Below are 17,098 nucleotides of genomic sequence, written 5' to 3' on the forward strand. Positions count from 1 at the left end.
TTCTGTTCCAGTGTCACTGCAACTAGTTTTACTGTGAATATACAGTAAGCCACTGTAATTGTGCAGTGATTTGCCTAACATTGAATTCTCTGTAACAGTGAATTCACTGTAGTTATTATGTTCACTAATTACATTTTTGTCTGCCTTGGTCTACAGGCCCAAACAATTCTTAGTTACTTTAAAATCAGATTTTTTTTAAAGACATTGCCAAAATTCAGTGTAGAGTAGGCATATTTGTATTAATCGTGAGTAAAATTAGTTTTTAATTCAATGTGGATTACATAATAGGTAAATATGCGACATTGTCATGAATGTGCAGACATTTGTGCAACTTTATGCAAAGGTGCAATAAATTATTCCACCTGCAGGGGGAGACTCTTTCATTCAGGATGCCATATTCTATCCATATATTTGTCAGTGGGTTTATATCAGCAGACGTGTGCTGCATGTAGTTGATTAATGCAGACGATTGAAACGATAAAATAGCACTTTTATTCTCATATTAATTTTAGATCATAATTATTGTTATTATTATTAGTGCCACATAAAATCTACAACGAATTCGCCCTTCTGAAACTCAAGATTGCTGAATGAATGTGCGGAGGGGCGGAGCTTCCCGTGCAGTTGAGAATGACTGGAATGAAAACGAAAGTACTTAGGACTTGAACAGCAAAATGGGGTGAACTGTTCATGGGATGAATTTGTGACTGTAATTTACGCTGATCTGAAAGGTAGATATGTGTGTGAAGAACAGCAAAGGTAAGAGAAGTTGGCGTTGTGCCAATGCACGCTAGTCACCCACAAAACAGAAAATAATAAAATCTTATTCCCTACATAGCCTATCGTGTAACACTGTAGTAATTAACTGTTAAAGCAACAGACCGCGCGTTTGAGTAAAGCTGTTCTCTCTCTCAGCCTTTATTATTTTGAACCTATAAACGATCACGATGGCATCTGCATCGCGAGGTAAGACAACCATCCTTGATCAGTGTTTTGCGTTGTTTAGGCTACAATAACTTGGGCTTTAAAGTTTGAAATAATCTTTTTTTTAGAAAGAGTGTGAACACCTGATATTAATGTGTGTGTGTGTGTGTGTGTGTGTGTGTGTGTGTGTGTGTGTGTGTGCGTGTGCGTGTGTGTTCCCCAAAGACGATGAGTTCAATTGCAATATTGGGGATGCTTTAATGGGTAAGTATCTCAATAATATCGGTTTCCCTCTCTGAATAGAACATTTCAAACTTTCAAAACAATTTAAGACTTTTGTTCTATTCAAATAAATGAGGTGCAGCATACAGCATTCATGAGATCAGCTTATCACATACAGACACCAAACAGGGCACACATCTGGATGACAACCACGGTAGACAGGTCCAATAACACAAAACACTGTGTAAAGTTAACAAGAAAACATGTAATATGAAAAAAGTTATATGAGGGAGGACTGGCAATAATCTCTTTTTTATTAACTACACCCCTTGCTTTAAAAGCACTTTATTCACCCCAAATCTAGTAGGAGTAGTTATGAACTGGCATCTTTTGGACTGATGAGATTAAAGCAGTGAAACGTCTTAGGCCATTTCCTTCCTGGACAGAGAAATATGTAAAAAATTAGAACAGCTGCAGACATAACCAAACTTGAATGCTTATTGAGCTTTCACAGGGAACACGGGGTATCTAAAACATAATACTGCTATTTAAATAAGTATTGCTCAGTTGCTATCTCAGTGCAATTTGTATTTGCACACAACATAGATTTCCATGCTACAATCTTAAATAAACAATAACAATTTTAATATATAGATAAAAAATGCTACATTTGTCAGATTTACAAAGAGCAGTCTGTGCAAATCACAAGACGTACACTGCTGCACTGAATAGGCTCTCAGCATCGTACAGAGCTGCTTTGTGTCATCATGGGTCCGTGATCCAGCCCACAGGCGTCAACATCGCTATTTATTATTACAAGATAGCTATATTGTAGAAATACAATGAGATGTCAATGCAGTTTGAGCTATTGAGGGTTAAAGGCCTTCCCAACAGTAACATCTTGACCTTAACCACTGAGATACAACTTATTAGCAACCCATCGCTAACAGCCAGTGCACAGCAGAGCAAACTTAAACTTTCCTACCAAAATGATGCAAGCGCTTGTGTGATGTCATCCGAAAACTATGAATTGATAGCAAAGGGTGATTGATGTAGTGAATGATGGAAACCTACAGCACTTTTACTTGTTTTACCCTTTTCTTTTAGGTATTGGAGATCAGGTATGTTAATAATTATGCACACACACACACACACACACACACAAAGGATGTTTGGACTAACCGTAATTTATTTTCATGATTAATAGCTGATGCAGAGCAGTCAGGTACATGTCAGTGTCATATAAAGATGCTAGCTAGGATGCACACACAAGCTCGACAGAACACAAAACCGCTTGAGGAGAGAGTTTGTTGATCACAGAGAAGATTATATCTCTCAGATGTCCTGGCTGAACTTGGTACCCCGCTGGAAGATGTAGGATCCATCCTGGACTACAGTACATTCGGTGCCTGTTTGCTCCACTCTTGACTCCATTCTGTAGATGGGGTCATAACCCCATGGAAGGGGGGTGTTAACTGTATAATTGAATGTGAGTTACTATTGATGGCTGATCGCACGGTTTTACTCACTTTCACAGATTGATGACAACTTGAAAGTAGTGCAGTGGATGCAAAGGAAGACGTCTTCTCTGCTGACAGGTGAGTGTGTGAGGAGAAGGGGTCCACATTCAAGCGCAGAGATGTTTGGTGAAGATTCCACAAACTATACTGACAATCATGTTTAATATTTTAGCATGTATAAAAGGAGCAAAAGACATCATGAAAGAACTTACAGATATGAGCAGTCAACTGGTGACAATGAAAACTGCAATGCTATCTCAGTTTGCTGGTGAGTTCATGAGTGGTGATGTTATGCCATTACACAAATCTTAAATAATTTCGTTTCATGCATATGATATGGCCATAGGATAATTGTGGCCTCTTATTCTCTTTCTCTCCAGTCTCTCTATCTCTCGTCTTGGGTCATTTTCTCTACTCAACAAAAAGCTGTTGCTTTGAAACTAAAGAACAAGTTTTGTTTTGTTTTGGCTATTCTTTTGTTGGGAAGCCTTTTTTGCCTCATTGAACGAAGAGCCAGTCCTTCCCCTGGATGTTGATGGGAAGTGTAGTTCTGTTGTTGGGAAGTGTAGTTCTGTTGTTCGGAAGTGTAGTTCTGTTTCTCACTGAATGAGAGAGCCAGTCCTTCCCCTGCGTCCTTTTCTTCCCGCTCAAACTGTTCAGGGATTTTGCCCCTTTTCCTTTTACCCTCTACCTTCTCCTGACTGGTCCCTGTTGCCCCTTTTGTTCTCACTCCCAGTTAAGACCACTCAGTGGGTCCTATCTACCCCAAACCCTGTGGTGGCTCACCCAGTTCACCTCTGGCTAACCATCACGTTACAGTTCTGCTGTGTTCAGCTCTGTTCAGCCTGGTTTTCAGTAACACTGTGAAACAAAGCTTACATTTAGAGGCAGGTCATTAAATTCAACATTACTAATCTCATTCATATTTGTGCTTCAGTCTTCTTCAACAACTCCCAAGATATTTGTAATTCTATATGTGCTCCTTATACCATTACTGTAAATGTACTCAACATTCTGTAATCTTAATCTTATAATTCAGTAATCTTATAACTGTATAATATTATCATTGTAATTGCCATGCTTATACAACAGTAACAGTACAAAGTAGCCATCCGGATGAAAAAGATGAATTCCTAAAGAATACAGACCAAGAGATTGAAACAACGAAAAAGATACTGGAGGAAATAGCAAAGAAACTGCATGAACACGGCAATCAAATAGACGAGATCCTGAAGAAACAGAAAACTGAACTGGCAGGAATGGACAAACTGCTTCAGTGGGATTCCGAGAGTGGGACCTCTGGTTATTGGTAAGTAAACCTCTCTCAACATTAACACATGGTCAGTCTTCCTTGATAATCATGAATATGATAATCATTAAGTGGGTGATTGGGAATGTGCTTGAGAGATGACCACCCACTATACATACGTTTGTATTATTTATTACTGTTTAAACTTTGAGTTACAATATATGAATTGAATATATTCAACAATATATGAATATTGTTATTCATGCAGGATATTGAGCAAATTGGGAAACTGACTGAAACCAACAGCTACTAATGTTTCTGCTGCAAATCTCAGAAAACAGTATTATTCGGTAATAATGACAGACTTCCATAACACGGCATCATGACATTAAGAAGCAATAAATGAAAGAAGCAAACTGCCTATCATATATGTGGTGGTTGTCACATGTGAACGAACACTCTCGGTGGAATTGACCAGTGTTCTCATTTAGTAGCGCTGTTGAGTGGCCTGTAATGACAGACTTTTATATAGGTCTCCATTAGTAAAATAGTAAAAATATTAACATAAATAAATGTTAACATAAATAAATCATATGCTAAAACAACAAGTCTAAGTCTCATCGATCACAAGAGAAACGGATCCCAGTTATTAAATATCCCTGTTATATCCCACTCCAAATCCTTTCCCAATTAGCCAAATCCTCCCCAAGTTATATTCTTATCCTCCCCAATGATGTGAACACGAGGTACTCTTTACTTGCATGCCCTTTAATCCCATCTTTACTTCGTTACTGTTACAATCCCATCTCTGTTGTCTTGTAGTGCTATGGTTAGCATTACAAGTCTTACTGCTCAATTGGGGTTTTTTTTTTTTTTTGCTCACCTCGGATCCTTCCCTAAACCCTAATCCTAAACCCTAAACCCTAAACCCTTACCCTAATCCTAACTCTAACCCAAAGTTATCTTAAATGTTTTGTCCATTATTTTTTTTCTTTCCAGTTCTGACAATGCTCAGGAAACCAAGTCACTGCAGACTTCAGTATTTATTCCTGAAACCTATTTAGAGAATAAGAACAGACACACATACAGGTATTGTATGTGCATATTCCATGTTGACCTACAAACTGCACAACCAGGTTGTTGTATCTGACATGTTTCTGTCATATGGGTCTTCTGTCCTGCAGGTTCCAGTGCCCTCACGCTGGTGTGTTCCAGTGTAAAATCACCAACCTCGTGTTTGAGATGGAGGATAAGGGGGAGGTGCTGTACAGAATCGTCTCCTGGGACATGCGTCTCATGGACGGGTTAGGACACATGCAGCCTGCAGGACCCCTGTACAATATAGACTGCTTTGAAGGTTCAGTCAGTCATCTGCACCTGCCACACTGTGAAATCGCTTTGGGTAAATTCATGTTTGAAGCTTTATGATAAATCTTGTCTCCAGAATTCTGAAGATATTTTTCTATCCTAATTTTTGTTCATTTCATCCCATGGAGAACGTTGTAGTGCCCTGTAAGAATTTGGGTATTAAAGAGTATTAAATGATCCTTGAAAATAAATTCTAATGGGACGTGTACTGTGAGTGAGGCAGGTGTTGTCACATTGGACTCACTGGTTACTCTTCCCCTCCACACACACACACACACACACACACACACACACACACACACACACACACACACACACACACACACACACACACACACACACACACACATACACACACACACACACACACACACGTAGCTCCAGCCATACTATTATTTCACTGATAATTAAGAATTCTGCTTCCGGTAAACACAAAAACAATAAGATGGATGTACAAACAGTTGATACAAATAGTTTCTTCTCACTGTATTGTGTATTATGTATTACCTTAGCCAAGATAAGGTAATATCTTGCCTGCCTGTCTCATTTACAACCTTGAGTGAGCATAAATCTTAACACGTTGTGCGGCAATACTGTTCTCTGTCATCACTAATTCAGTGAGGAATAACAGAGTGTCTTCACTCGTTTAAGATGTTCATGCGTGAGAACAGGTTATGCAGGGCTGTGCTTCAGACTGTGAGGATCCAAACGCAGGTAGTGGTCAAAACCAAAAACACATCATGCCAGCAGAAGCACAGAGGGGCTAATCCAAAAGATCACAGTAGCAGGAAAGTACAGTCAGAACCAATAAATGTCTGGGGATGACAATTGAGGAAGTCCTCAATGATGTGTTTTCGACCTGCCTTGACCGAGGATGCTGGGAAATGGGAGTTCTGAGGTGCTGAGCTGAAGGGTAACATAACACAGACGTCCCTGTGATCTGCTGCTCACTCTGTTAGGATTTTGTGTTAGGCTTAAGGTTTTATGCAACAAACATTTAGAACTTTTAACAATATATATAACTTTCTTAACCAGGAAGGTATTTATAAAATTTAACTCAAATTTGCTCTCCATGATTAAACCTTTTTCTGCTTGTGTGTTACAGAGAAACAGGTTGAATTGGATGTGGCCCATTTCACATGTGATAATGTGGAGGTCATTAAACCAGTGAAAGTGACAGACACACATGTGATCGTTGCCATCAGTGGACTCTCTCTCTTTGGCCTGCTGCTAGACACGATTTTCCCTGCACGACACATCAATGCACAGATTCTGTTCTTCTGTAAACCAATAACTGGCAGGCAAAACCTGAAACAGCTAAACATCCATTTGCTCCCAGGGAACGTTCCAGTGAAAGAGGTACTTCACCTTTATCAAAACAGGGAGCTCTTCACACCACACCAGCATTATTCCAGTAACACTGTAACTGCCATTATTTACTATGTATTGTGTTAACAGTATATTACAATACAGTGATATCCTTTACTAACCCTGATACTCTTTTTCTATCATGAGAGTCCAACATGATTTTACTGCTCTAAACACGGCTTCTTAAACGTTCTCATTAACTCACTTGGATCAAGGTGTTCTTAAGCATGGAACTGCTAATTTACCGAACTATCCTGAATCTCCAAACTGTACTGAATCATCACACTGTACTGAATCACCACACTGTCCTGAATCTCCAAACTGTACTGAATCACCACACTACACTGTACTGAATCTCCAAACTGTAGAGTTTTTCCAACTTCCATCTTGTAATATCTATAGTTGTGTTTGTGAACAAGATCATTTTGAATATCGCATGAAAACACGTTTGCAGGTGCAGAATCATCATATGGATTTTAAACATATCAATACCAGTTCCTCATGCGTACTGATCCCTGGTAAAAATTACAGACCTTCTTGTGACCATCATACACCAGAGCCAGAGGTACCCACATCAAAGGATCATCATTAGATCATTAGATCAGCATCTTGGAGTATTCAGACTGCCATTTTCTTACTCAGGTTGCAACATTTGATCGTGACTGTGGTCCAAATTTCCACCCCACATTTGTGATGTACCCTAAGGCGGACCATGTCAAAGTAAGCCTCCTGGATGAGAACAAAGAGGAGGTCTGGAAGCCCCACCAGCTGTATCTTACAGGTATCCTGTGGTAATGCACGCAGTGGAACACTATACAAAATAGGATATAATCTGAGATACACAAAGAGAAGAGTGCTTACCAATAACACGTCATTTTTGTGTCTAACAGTCTTATAAACACATTATGTGGTTCTCTTTTTTTGAGCTCCTTGGTAGCCTTAAAAAGAGGCATGGCTTCTTAGTGTTTCATTTTTAACACTGATAAAAATAGTGTTTCATTATATTTTAGAACAGGTGATTATCATTTAACAAGTACTCGTTGGAAATTGTACAGTTCCTGCTTTAATAAAATCAGAGATGTTCAAAAGTTGCAAAATACAGTTTATAGGCTGGAGTCCAAATGAAGTCATGAGTAGGGACAGGAGATGGAAAATAACTTTTTTATATATTACCTTAAGTAGTTACTTTGGAGTCTGAGTTGAGTCGAGAGTCATTAGGTACGAGTTTCAAGTCAAGTCTGAAGTCTTTTTGTAGGCGACTTAAGTGCAACTAGTCGCACACACACACACACATACACACACACACACACACACACACACACACACACACTATATTGCCAAAAGTATTCGCGCTCACCCATCCAAATGATCTAATTCAGGTGTACTTCCATGGCCGCAGGTGTATAAAATTATGCAATAATAGATTCTGTCTGATCCCATCAGGTTGTACAGAGTCACCCCTGCTCAGTGTGGATGCAGGTATGAGCTTCCAGTATATAGAGCTCTAATCATCTCACACCTGGCAATACTGTGTTGCTCTTTCAATGCATTTGACAAGACATGCTCTTGACATGCATTTGAGATGCTTGAATACGTATTTTATATTATTGTTTCATACTATAGTGAATTACAGTTTTATATTAGAATGTGTATATTGGAGTGTGAGGCTGGTGGAAAGTGAATGTGTGTGTGTGTGTGTGTGTGTGTGTGTGTGTGTGTGTGTGTGTGTGTGTGTGTGTGTGTGTGTGATGGAGAGAAAAAATGGTTCTGAAGAGACATACACCTTGGTGTTCTTTGATGTTTTAATTCCAGGTGCTGCATTTGTGAATACACACAGGGAGGAGCTCATTCAGAGAGTTTCCTCAGTGATGGAGATAGCAGACGGGCTGCAAAGCAAAAGCATGATCAGTGATGAAATGTACAGCAGCATACAAGCAGCAAGAACTTCTCAGGAGAGAATGAGGATCTTATACCAAGCTCTGACATCAGGAGGCAGAGCTGTGGAAGAAGAGTTCTATGGAATCCTTAAGCAGAAACAGCCGTTCTTACTGAAGGAACTGGAGTCTGGACCCACCTAAGCTTAGAGGAGCTTCAGTCAAATGGGTCTTTACCCAGTTCTCATAGGTCTGTGACCAAGTCTGTGTACATGAATGAGTTCTAATGAGTCATGGAGAGATACAGCTCAGATGCCACTGAATCCTTGAAGCAGGATTGTGGACTTCAGCATGGCACCTGATTGTAGACTTGTTGTCTTCAGCATGGCATCTGTCCTGTTCTATACAGTACTATTACAGTTTTTTGCAGCTGCTAAGACACAAAAAGTGGTCCTTATAGCACAATTTCTGAAACAACTAACCCATGTAGCCTATCTATTGACCTGGTGCACTAAACAACTAACCCATGTAGTCTTATCTATTGACCGGGTGCACTAAACCTTAAGCACATTCTCTGCCTTACACTCATTTAGAAAATCTAAAACACACTTTTTGCAAAAACGTTAAAGACACAGCGTTTTAAACTGAAAACCATGTATTTCTTTTAGAAAACACTGCCACACAACTGCTACACTCACCTACCAAAATTACATTTACGGCATTTGGCAGACGCCCTTATCCAGAGCGACTTACATTTTTATCTCATTTTTATACAAGTGAGCAATTGAGGGTTAAGGGCCTTGCTCAGGGGCACCTCAGTCATGGCTTCAGGTCTGTGAATCTAACCCAGGACCCTCCGGTCACAAGACCACTTCCCTAACCACCAGGCCATGACTCCCAAATTCATTTCCAGTTTTCATGTTACAACACTTCTAGCTCATTTTTAGACATCAAAGCCTAATCCCTATAAAGAGGCCACAAGTTGCAAATCTTAGTGTGCACATCACTGGAGTTCAATATTATATAGACAGGGTTCGTACGGTCATGAAAAACCTGGAAAAGTTATGGAATTTGAAAATAGCAATTTCCAGGCCTGGATAAGTTTTGGAAAAAATAAAAATACTCAAATGTTTTGGAAAAGTCATGGAAATTTGCTTGACACAATAAATGTTTGTCGTTCTGATAACCGGAAGAAATATATATATAGCCTTTTTTTTCATTGTGCGGACCGCTAACGTAACTTCACACGTTAGTTCGCTGCGTTAGCGACGGACTCCAAACGGAGCTGTAGATTGTACTTTGACATGTAAATCAGCGTAATGCTGGTAAATGCCGATTCAACAATGGCTGCTTCAGTTGGACAAATACAAGCTGTGGTTTGAGAAAGACAAGGACATGTGCAAAATGTGCGGTTAACCAATCGGTTAACGATGGGGTTAGAGACTGAAAAGTCTGTCGTAAAGCAGTTTTCGTCGTTAAGCGTGACCCTAGATTTAGATACGCTTTAATCATAAATACAGTATAGAAAAAAACTGCGTGCGTACAACGCGAGAAAGAGCGATCGCGTTGTCGAGATGGGCTACGGTGGAGGCTGCGCTGCTTCAGCTTATCATACACTATACACCACTCCACTACACTCTACTGTGCTGCCACTGCACCTTCGCGCACCGCGCAAAATTACGAAAAGTCGGTCGTAACTCCAGTCCGTTGTTAACCAGACCCGTCGGTAAGCGGGGACTCACTTTTAGCCCGGATACGGCTTATAGCTACAACATTTTCCATTTAAAAAACTTTGTAGGTGCGACGTATATTGATATTGAAAATACGGTAAATGTTTATTTTTTCAATTAAACCACGTGGCTTTTCATTAATTTATGATATACTGTGGAATTTTGGCCTGGATTTTTTCTTATTTTTCATGTCTACACATATGTTTAGAGAATGTATAGTCATTGAAATTTGCCTGAAAGTCATGGAAAAGTCATGGAAATTAATTGTCAAAAAAGTGTATGAACCCTGTATAGAGATGACGATGAAGAGAATGAGGAAGAGGATGAGCAACCATAATGGATGAGATCAGAGCCACTCTGATTGACCATGTGGTCAAGCATATGTTGGGTTTTATGGAGGCAAAGAGTCCAACCTTATCTGTGCTGCTACACTGTAGCATCATCCAGACAATTCAAAATGAGAATAGATACGTAGTCCTCTATACATACTACATCATGTACTAGACTACCTCCTGGTGGGTGGCTATCCACCTCAGAACAGAAAGCGACCATCATCAATATGGTCAGAGCAAACAACTGCATACGTTTCCGACAACTTCAATAGCACATCATTACTGACAATGTCACCATCAGCAACATCCATTCAGTGAGTCTATCCGGACTGGGCCAGTGACAGTGTGAAACAACTGCGCAGTGAATTTGCCACTCATCATCATGCCACTCTTTGTCCCTACAACACTGCATCATCACCTTCTTCAACACAGAGCACAACATACTCATTCTCCATCACCAGGGGGATGAACCAGAACAGTCCAGGTTTGTTGTCGTTTGGAACAACATAAGTTTGCACCGGGCTGCTCAAGTACAAACTGGTTCACTGAACAGCCACGATTTGTTGTGATTCACCTTCACCAAACTCTCTATTGCTTTTGAGTTATTTTTGGCATGGAGGTGCCAACCCTCCAGTGTAAATACATTCAGCAGGTGATGGAGGCAGAGGTGTCAAGTAACGAAGTACAAATACTTCGTTACCTTACTTAAGTAGAAATTTTGTTTATACTTTACTGGAGTAATTATTTTTCAGCTGACTTTTTACTTCTACTCCTTACATTTTCACACCATTGTCTGTACTTTCTACTCCTTACATTTTAAAAATAGCCTCGTTACTGCAATTTCATTTCAACTTGTTTTCATTCCGGCATGTCATCGTTAAAAAAAACCATATCCTGACTAATCCGGATAGAGTGAATTTGATTGTGGTTGAATGAGAAGTATAAACATATAATATTCTGAGTAGTCGCATTGCCTCTGGGTTGGCTGCTTCATAATATCATTTTTTCACACTTAATACTAACAACCAAAAATAAAAACAACCTACATTTATTTACCATTAAAGTTGTCTTGGTCCTTCATTTGCTGTTGCGATTCTCAGCGAAGACCAAACTGGAACATTGTAACATATGGCAGTCGATATGTGGAAGATGGAAGGAAGAATAAACAATGTAAGCAGTATGGAAGTGTATATATGGCTGGATGGGATATAGTATACAGTATGGACATAGGGCTGTATGGAATATAGTATACAGTATGGATATAGGGCTGTATGGGATATAGTATACAGTATGGATATAGGGCTGTATGTAATATAGTATACAGTATGGATATATGGCTGGATGGGATATAGTATACAGTATGGACATAGGGCTGTATGGGATATAGTATACAGTATGGATATATGGCTGGATGGGATATAGTATACAGTATGGACATAGGGCTGTATGGAATATAGTATACAGTATGGATATATGGCTGGATGGGATATAGTATACAGTATGGACATAGGGCTGTATGGGATATAGTATACAGTATGGATATATGGCTGGGTGGGATATAGTATACAGTATGGATATAGAACTCTATGGGATACAGTATGGATATAGGGCTGTATGGGATATAGTATACAGTATGGATATAGGGCTGTATGGGATATAGTATACAGTATGGATATATGGCTGTATGGGACTGGGCTGATTTGTGGACGTGTGAACATACATCCATCCATCCATTATCTACCGCTTATCCGGAGCCGGGTCGCGAAGGTAGCAGTCTGAGCAGGGAAACCCAAACCTCCCTCTCCCCAGACACCTCAGCCAGCTCCTCGGGTGGAACACCGAGACGTTCCCAGGCCAGTCGAGAGACATAGTCTCGCCAACGTGTCCTGGGTCTTCCTCGGGGCCTCCTCCCCGGAGGAACATTGCCAAAGAAAAGAAAGAAACTAGCAAAACTTACAAATGCAAACATCCAAGTGTATTATTTCTAAAATAGCAGTAGGTGGCGCTGTCCTCCTATAAGGAGAGCCTGTACAAACACATCTCCTACTGCATCATGGATGGGTGAACCACGAGGGGACTGGAAGCCGACACAAGTGCTGCTAATACTGGGAATTACTGACTCATAAAATAGCCCAAGCACACCAACATAAGGAAGCGTGCCAGCCGATGTTGGCTCTGTTGCAGTAACTTTCTCCTCAACGACAGGCGAGGGCAAGTTTGTTTGAATTTCATACAGAGGCAACGCAAATTCCAGGAATCAACACCTTAATCCTCACAGGTAGAATCATGTCTCATGAGCATGAATAAATGATCCAATGGACAAAAGTCACTGATCCTAACCAACAAGTGCTCACAAGCAGGTCCAACGTGAATAACAACTGAAGAGATTAATCGAAGCGTGACCATGTGTGAGAAGCCCATAAAAGTTCTTGAGTATTGCTTGTCAGTGGTCTCAGAGTCTGTGGTTTAGGAGTCTGTGGTCTAGGAGTCTGTGGTCTCAGAGTCTGTGGTCTAGGAGTCTGTGGTCTAGCAGTCAAACGTTATTCTGCGGAGGAAAATGGAAATGACACTGCTCTGATGATGACAAAAGATTCAAGTCTTCTTTTATTCACTTGTATTTAGTTCAAGTCATTACTTGGAATTGAGGTGGTGATGGTGAAGGTTGAGTGTTGAGGGTGGAGTTGGTGTTGGGTCAGCTAGAGTGTGTGTGTGTGTGTGTGTGTGTGTGTGTGTGTGTGTGTGTGTGTGTGTGTGCATTTGCATGTATCGGGGACGTAGGTCACATATTGTTCACAGGCCTGCCCAATCCAGGAATGGTGTTTCCTGACACTTATGTGTAGATTTAGAAATGCACTAAGAAAGCCTTGATGTTTTCCTAAGTAAAGAGTGTCTGTACTTCAAGGCAGGATTGTTTGGTGATTTAATTAATGCTATAAGAACGTCAATGCAAATTTTGGTTAGCCTATATGTGAAGAGATTTGTACAAACTACTGAATCTTGGAATACTTTGTTCATAAATAACACTAGAATGTATTGACATTGTATATTGAAATTGCCATATGAAATAAGCTTTTCTCTGATGTTACTATTAAATATAACATATCAAATATAAATTCTTTAATATTTCTCTCTTCCAAGCAGCTATAACTTTCAAATCTAACTGTATCTGTATATAGTTCTTATATATATAAGGAGTTGTCTGACCTTTAAATTAGTGCTTATGTTTTGATATAAGGTACATGCTTCATACATGTATGTTAGTGTCAACCATGTGTTAGTGTTTGTCAGGATGAAATATTTTGGAGAGGTTTTGTATATGGGTGTGTGTGCAGGTGTGTGTGTGTGGCATTGTGTTATAACTGCATGTGAAGGAGATGAATGACCAAGAAGCCTATTGAGACAGAACACTCCAGAACATTTGAATAAAAATCATACACACACACACGCCTCCGTGCATCGTCATAGGTCAGTGAGGAGAGGTTACAGAACGGTATCTGACTCCCTCCATTGATGATGAGGACGAGTGTTAAACCTGATAAGTCTAGACGATTGTCAGTGGTGAAAGGAAACCTGCTATATTTTATTTCTGATCGAGGGAGAACTGAGATATTTTAAAGGAGAAGAACCTGTTAAATGTTTAGTATGCTGAATAACTTAGTATCTAGTGCCAACTAGATATTTATAGGGCAGTGGATCCAGAAGAACTTGAAAGTGCGCCACACCCCTAAACTGAATAATTGTTCTGTGAGTAGATCTACCTACAGACAGATAAACATAGTAAACAGAGCAAGAGTTGGTGTCTTGACAAAATCCCCATCATGTATTTATGTGACAGGAAACATTACAGAAAAGCAAATAAATGAATCTACATTTGAAACTAATTCATCAATTGCCATATTTGGTATCCTGGAGACCCAATCAGCCAAACTGAACATTTTAAAATGCAGCATAATATTGTGTGTTAATCTGCAAAAAGTCAGATTAACAAGTTTTTTTATTTGTAGTAAGCCGTACATGTGTTATGTATACTGGCTGACTTGTCCGTTTATACATTTTCAAATTCCTGTTTTTTTGTTTCTTCCTATATATTTTGGTGAATGTACATGTTGAGCCTCAGGTATGTGTCTCCTGAGTTTTGGTAAAAGGCTTCAAAACAACCGATCCCAAAACTCCACTTTCATAATTGATTTGCCTGCAGGTGACATTGTTCCCTTAATACAGAGTTTTCCTCCAGAAAATGTGATCTCACTTCCTGTCCCTTTGCCTCTGGTGAATGTGCTGTGGTTGGTGGATGGATCATAATACATTTTCTTGAACAGATCATCATTACATGAAAGGCCTGCATTAAAAATGCCAAGAGCAAACCAGTTTTCATACATATTGTAGTCATAAGGCACAGAGAACATAATGGCAAGTTCACCTACAGGATAGGATTCATTGGTGAGCATTTGGTATGTGAGGACCCCTACAGCTCCACAGGCTGTGTCTGATGTTTTGGTAAATGAACAAGCTTCTTTGGTCTTTTTTTGGATTGTAGGCTGTGGAGGACTGAGACAATATCCACTGCTGGTGTGGACCCTGTACAGGGAGAGAAGGAACTCGGTCAACATGAGGGATCCTGTCACCATTACTCTGGCAACATCAAGTGACAATGCTTTAAGATTGTTTTTACATTTCAGTGATTTTGGAAACTGAGAAAAGCTTCATTGTGTTAAGACCTAGATATAAATCCCTCAATTGCCCCCCGGGGATGAATAAAGTTTTCTGAATCTGAATAATTTGAATTATCCTGACTTTTTATCCTGAACAGTTTTAAACTGAATTTAAAGAATTAACCAAATTCATCAAGCTAATAGTCGATGTCTGATGCATTCTCTCTTTAACTCCTCAGCCTGTTACCCCATAGCAGCACAGGAAACCACAAAGTGAATGTTTAAAAATAATCAGAATTAATTCATTAAAGTGTCCATTCTTACTTACTTCGGGTTTCCCAGAGTATACGTGTCACTGAAGTTGGAAATTTCAATAACAACATTTCTTCCTGTGTTTATGCCCTGTGATATTTGTTCAGCACTTGTGCCGGTCAAAGATGCCCCAGGAATAATTGCTGATGTGAATGCCATTGCCTGTAGTGAATGAATAAACTAATAAATGAATTAATCATTCTTCATCATTACTATTATTCATGAATGTCCTTGTAAAGGCACAGGGGTAACCTGTCATGAAAGGCAAACATATAACATTGTTCAGCTTTTGTTGGACTGATAAGGGTCTCTACATTAAGACAATAAAAACAATGATATTATGGGTCTGTTTATTCTCTGCAGTTTCTGGATAGACTTTGTCTGTCTTCAGTTTACATTCCATAATTCCACAGTTCCACAGTTTACATTTACATAAAATGGCTCCCCCAGTGTGATCATATGAGACACTGTTTTACTCTCCCATGTAAAATCCACATAAACACATACATAATTTCCATTTTACATCATACTGTAAGATCCTACGGTCTTCTAGATTACCGGTTACACTCAGACAAACCGGATTATCACCCTTTTGTGAACACTGCTAACCCTGGACTAGTTCTACTGTTAACACTGCTAACCCTGGACTAGATCTCCTGTTAACACTGCTAACCCTGGACTAGATCTACTGTTAACACTGCTAACCCTGGACTAGATCTACTGTTAACACTGCTAACCCTGGACTAGATCTACTGTTAACACTGCTAACCCCTGGACTAGATCTACTGTTAACACTGCTAACCCTGGACTAGATCTACTGTTAACACTGCTAACCCTGGACTAGATCTACTGTTAACACTGCTAACCCTGGACTAGATCTACTGTTAACACTGCTAACCCTAGACTAGATCTCCTGTTAACATTGCTAACCCTGGACTAGATTAATTGCAACTCATGTGTTCAATTGATCATATTTACCTCTCTAACCAAATTGATGATCAGCTCAGCGGAGCTATAATAACTATAAATGATATGACAGATATGAAAAATGTAGTACATTTTCCATGAATAAGCCTGAATAGTAACAACAAAGGTGTGGTTTGCAAGAAGTAATCTACTTACCGGTACTTAAATTCGAGGTTTGCCCAAAGGTGTCACTGTGCAGGTTACACATCCACCTGGGTGACTGACTTCAGCAGTACAGCATCACGTTTTTGTTCTTGCCCCAGGACACGCCCACAAGTCACATCACTCCCCTTTCCAGTTTATAATTATACTTAACAAAATAGTCCCGTAGAACACACCTGACACAGGGGAGCAGTGAGGAGCTGCAGCTACCTTTACCCTTCATGACATCTGACCTTTACCTGCCTATTTATAAGGGCTGATTTCAACAAACTACACCTGATCCTTCATGTTTAGTAGAGGTGCTTCACCCTAAGACACAGGTAAGAACCAGATCAACCATGAGCTCCACCTACACCAGCATGCAGACACCCATGGGACGCGAGAAGGACCATCTCACCTGGACAGTTGGACCTGTTATG

The 17,098-nt window shown here is 39.8% G+C and overlaps 2 protein-coding genes across 6 annotated transcripts; one reads left to right on the forward strand and one right to left on the reverse strand.

Moving 5' to 3' along the window:
- The first annotated feature begins 609 nt into the window (after positions 1-609).
- LOC143518466 (NACHT, LRR and PYD domains-containing protein 1b allele 3-like) lies at positions 610-11,637 on the forward strand. Of its 4 annotated transcripts, none has more exons than XM_077010947.1 (14): positions 610-759; positions 916-966; positions 1,150-1,188; positions 2,254-2,267; positions 2,684-2,744; positions 2,839-2,934; positions 3,759-3,975; positions 4,915-5,004; positions 5,100-5,317; positions 6,389-6,642; positions 7,106-7,216; positions 7,357-7,432; positions 8,095-8,130; positions 8,464-11,637. In XM_077010947.1, exons 2-14 carry the CDS (start codon positions 948-950, stop codon positions 8,727-8,729), a joined length of 1,497 nt encoding a protein of 498 aa, XP_076867062.1. In that variant the 5' UTR covers positions 610-759; positions 916-947; the 3' UTR covers positions 8,730-11,637. The 4 variants fall into 4 exon arrangements, with proteins under 4 accessions (XP_076867062.1, XP_076867060.1, XP_076867063.1 ...); XM_077010945.1 differs by having other exon boundaries at positions 612-759; positions 7,294-7,432; XM_077010948.1 differs by lacking the exons at positions 610-759; positions 2,254-2,267 and having other exon boundaries at positions 7,294-7,432.
- Positions 11,638-14,390: 2,753 nt separating this feature from the next.
- LOC143518478 (DELTA-stichotoxin-Hcr4a-like) lies at positions 14,391-16,825 on the reverse strand. Of its 2 annotated transcripts, none has more exons than XM_077010963.1 (3): positions 16,674-16,825; positions 15,568-15,713; positions 14,391-15,165 (listed from the first exon to the last, which is right to left on the reverse strand). In XM_077010963.1, the coding sequence occupies exons 2-3, from the start codon at positions 15,708-15,710 to the stop codon at positions 14,736-14,738; spliced, it is 573 nt and encodes a 190-aa protein (XP_076867078.1). In that variant the 5' UTR covers positions 15,711-15,713; positions 16,674-16,825; the 3' UTR covers positions 14,391-14,735. The 2 variants fall into 2 exon arrangements, with proteins under 2 accessions (XP_076867078.1, XP_076867079.1); XM_077010964.1 differs by having other exon boundaries at positions 15,568-15,803; positions 16,674-16,735.
- Between the last annotated feature and the right edge of the window lie 273 nt (positions 16,826-17,098).

This window comes from Brachyhypopomus gauderio, chromosome 7 (assembly GCF_052324685.1).
Source record: "Brachyhypopomus gauderio isolate BG-103 chromosome 7, BGAUD_0.2, whole genome shotgun sequence".
NCBI classification, from domain to species: Eukaryota; Metazoa; Chordata; class Actinopteri; order Gymnotiformes; family Hypopomidae; genus Brachyhypopomus; species Brachyhypopomus gauderio.

Bases quoted from the DNA above. Each gene is read 5' to 3' on its own strand.
- LOC143518466 (XM_077010945.1), top strand. The intron at 5,005-5,099 runs GTATTGTATGTG...TCTGTCCTGCAG, and splicing joins AAGAACAGACACACATACAG to GTTCCAGTGCCCTCACGCTG. The intron at 8,131-8,463 runs GTATGAGCTTCC...TTTTAATTCCAG, and splicing joins CCTGCTCAGTGTGGATGCAG to GTGCTGCATTTGTGAATACA.
- LOC143518478 (XM_077010963.1), bottom strand. From the start codon at position 15,710: ATGGCATTCACATCAGCAATTATTCCTGGGGCATCTTTGACCGGCACA. The intron at 15,166-15,567 runs GTAAGTAAGAAT...CTCCCTGTACAG, and splicing joins TATACTCTGGGAAACCCGAA to GGTCCACACCAGCAGTGGAT.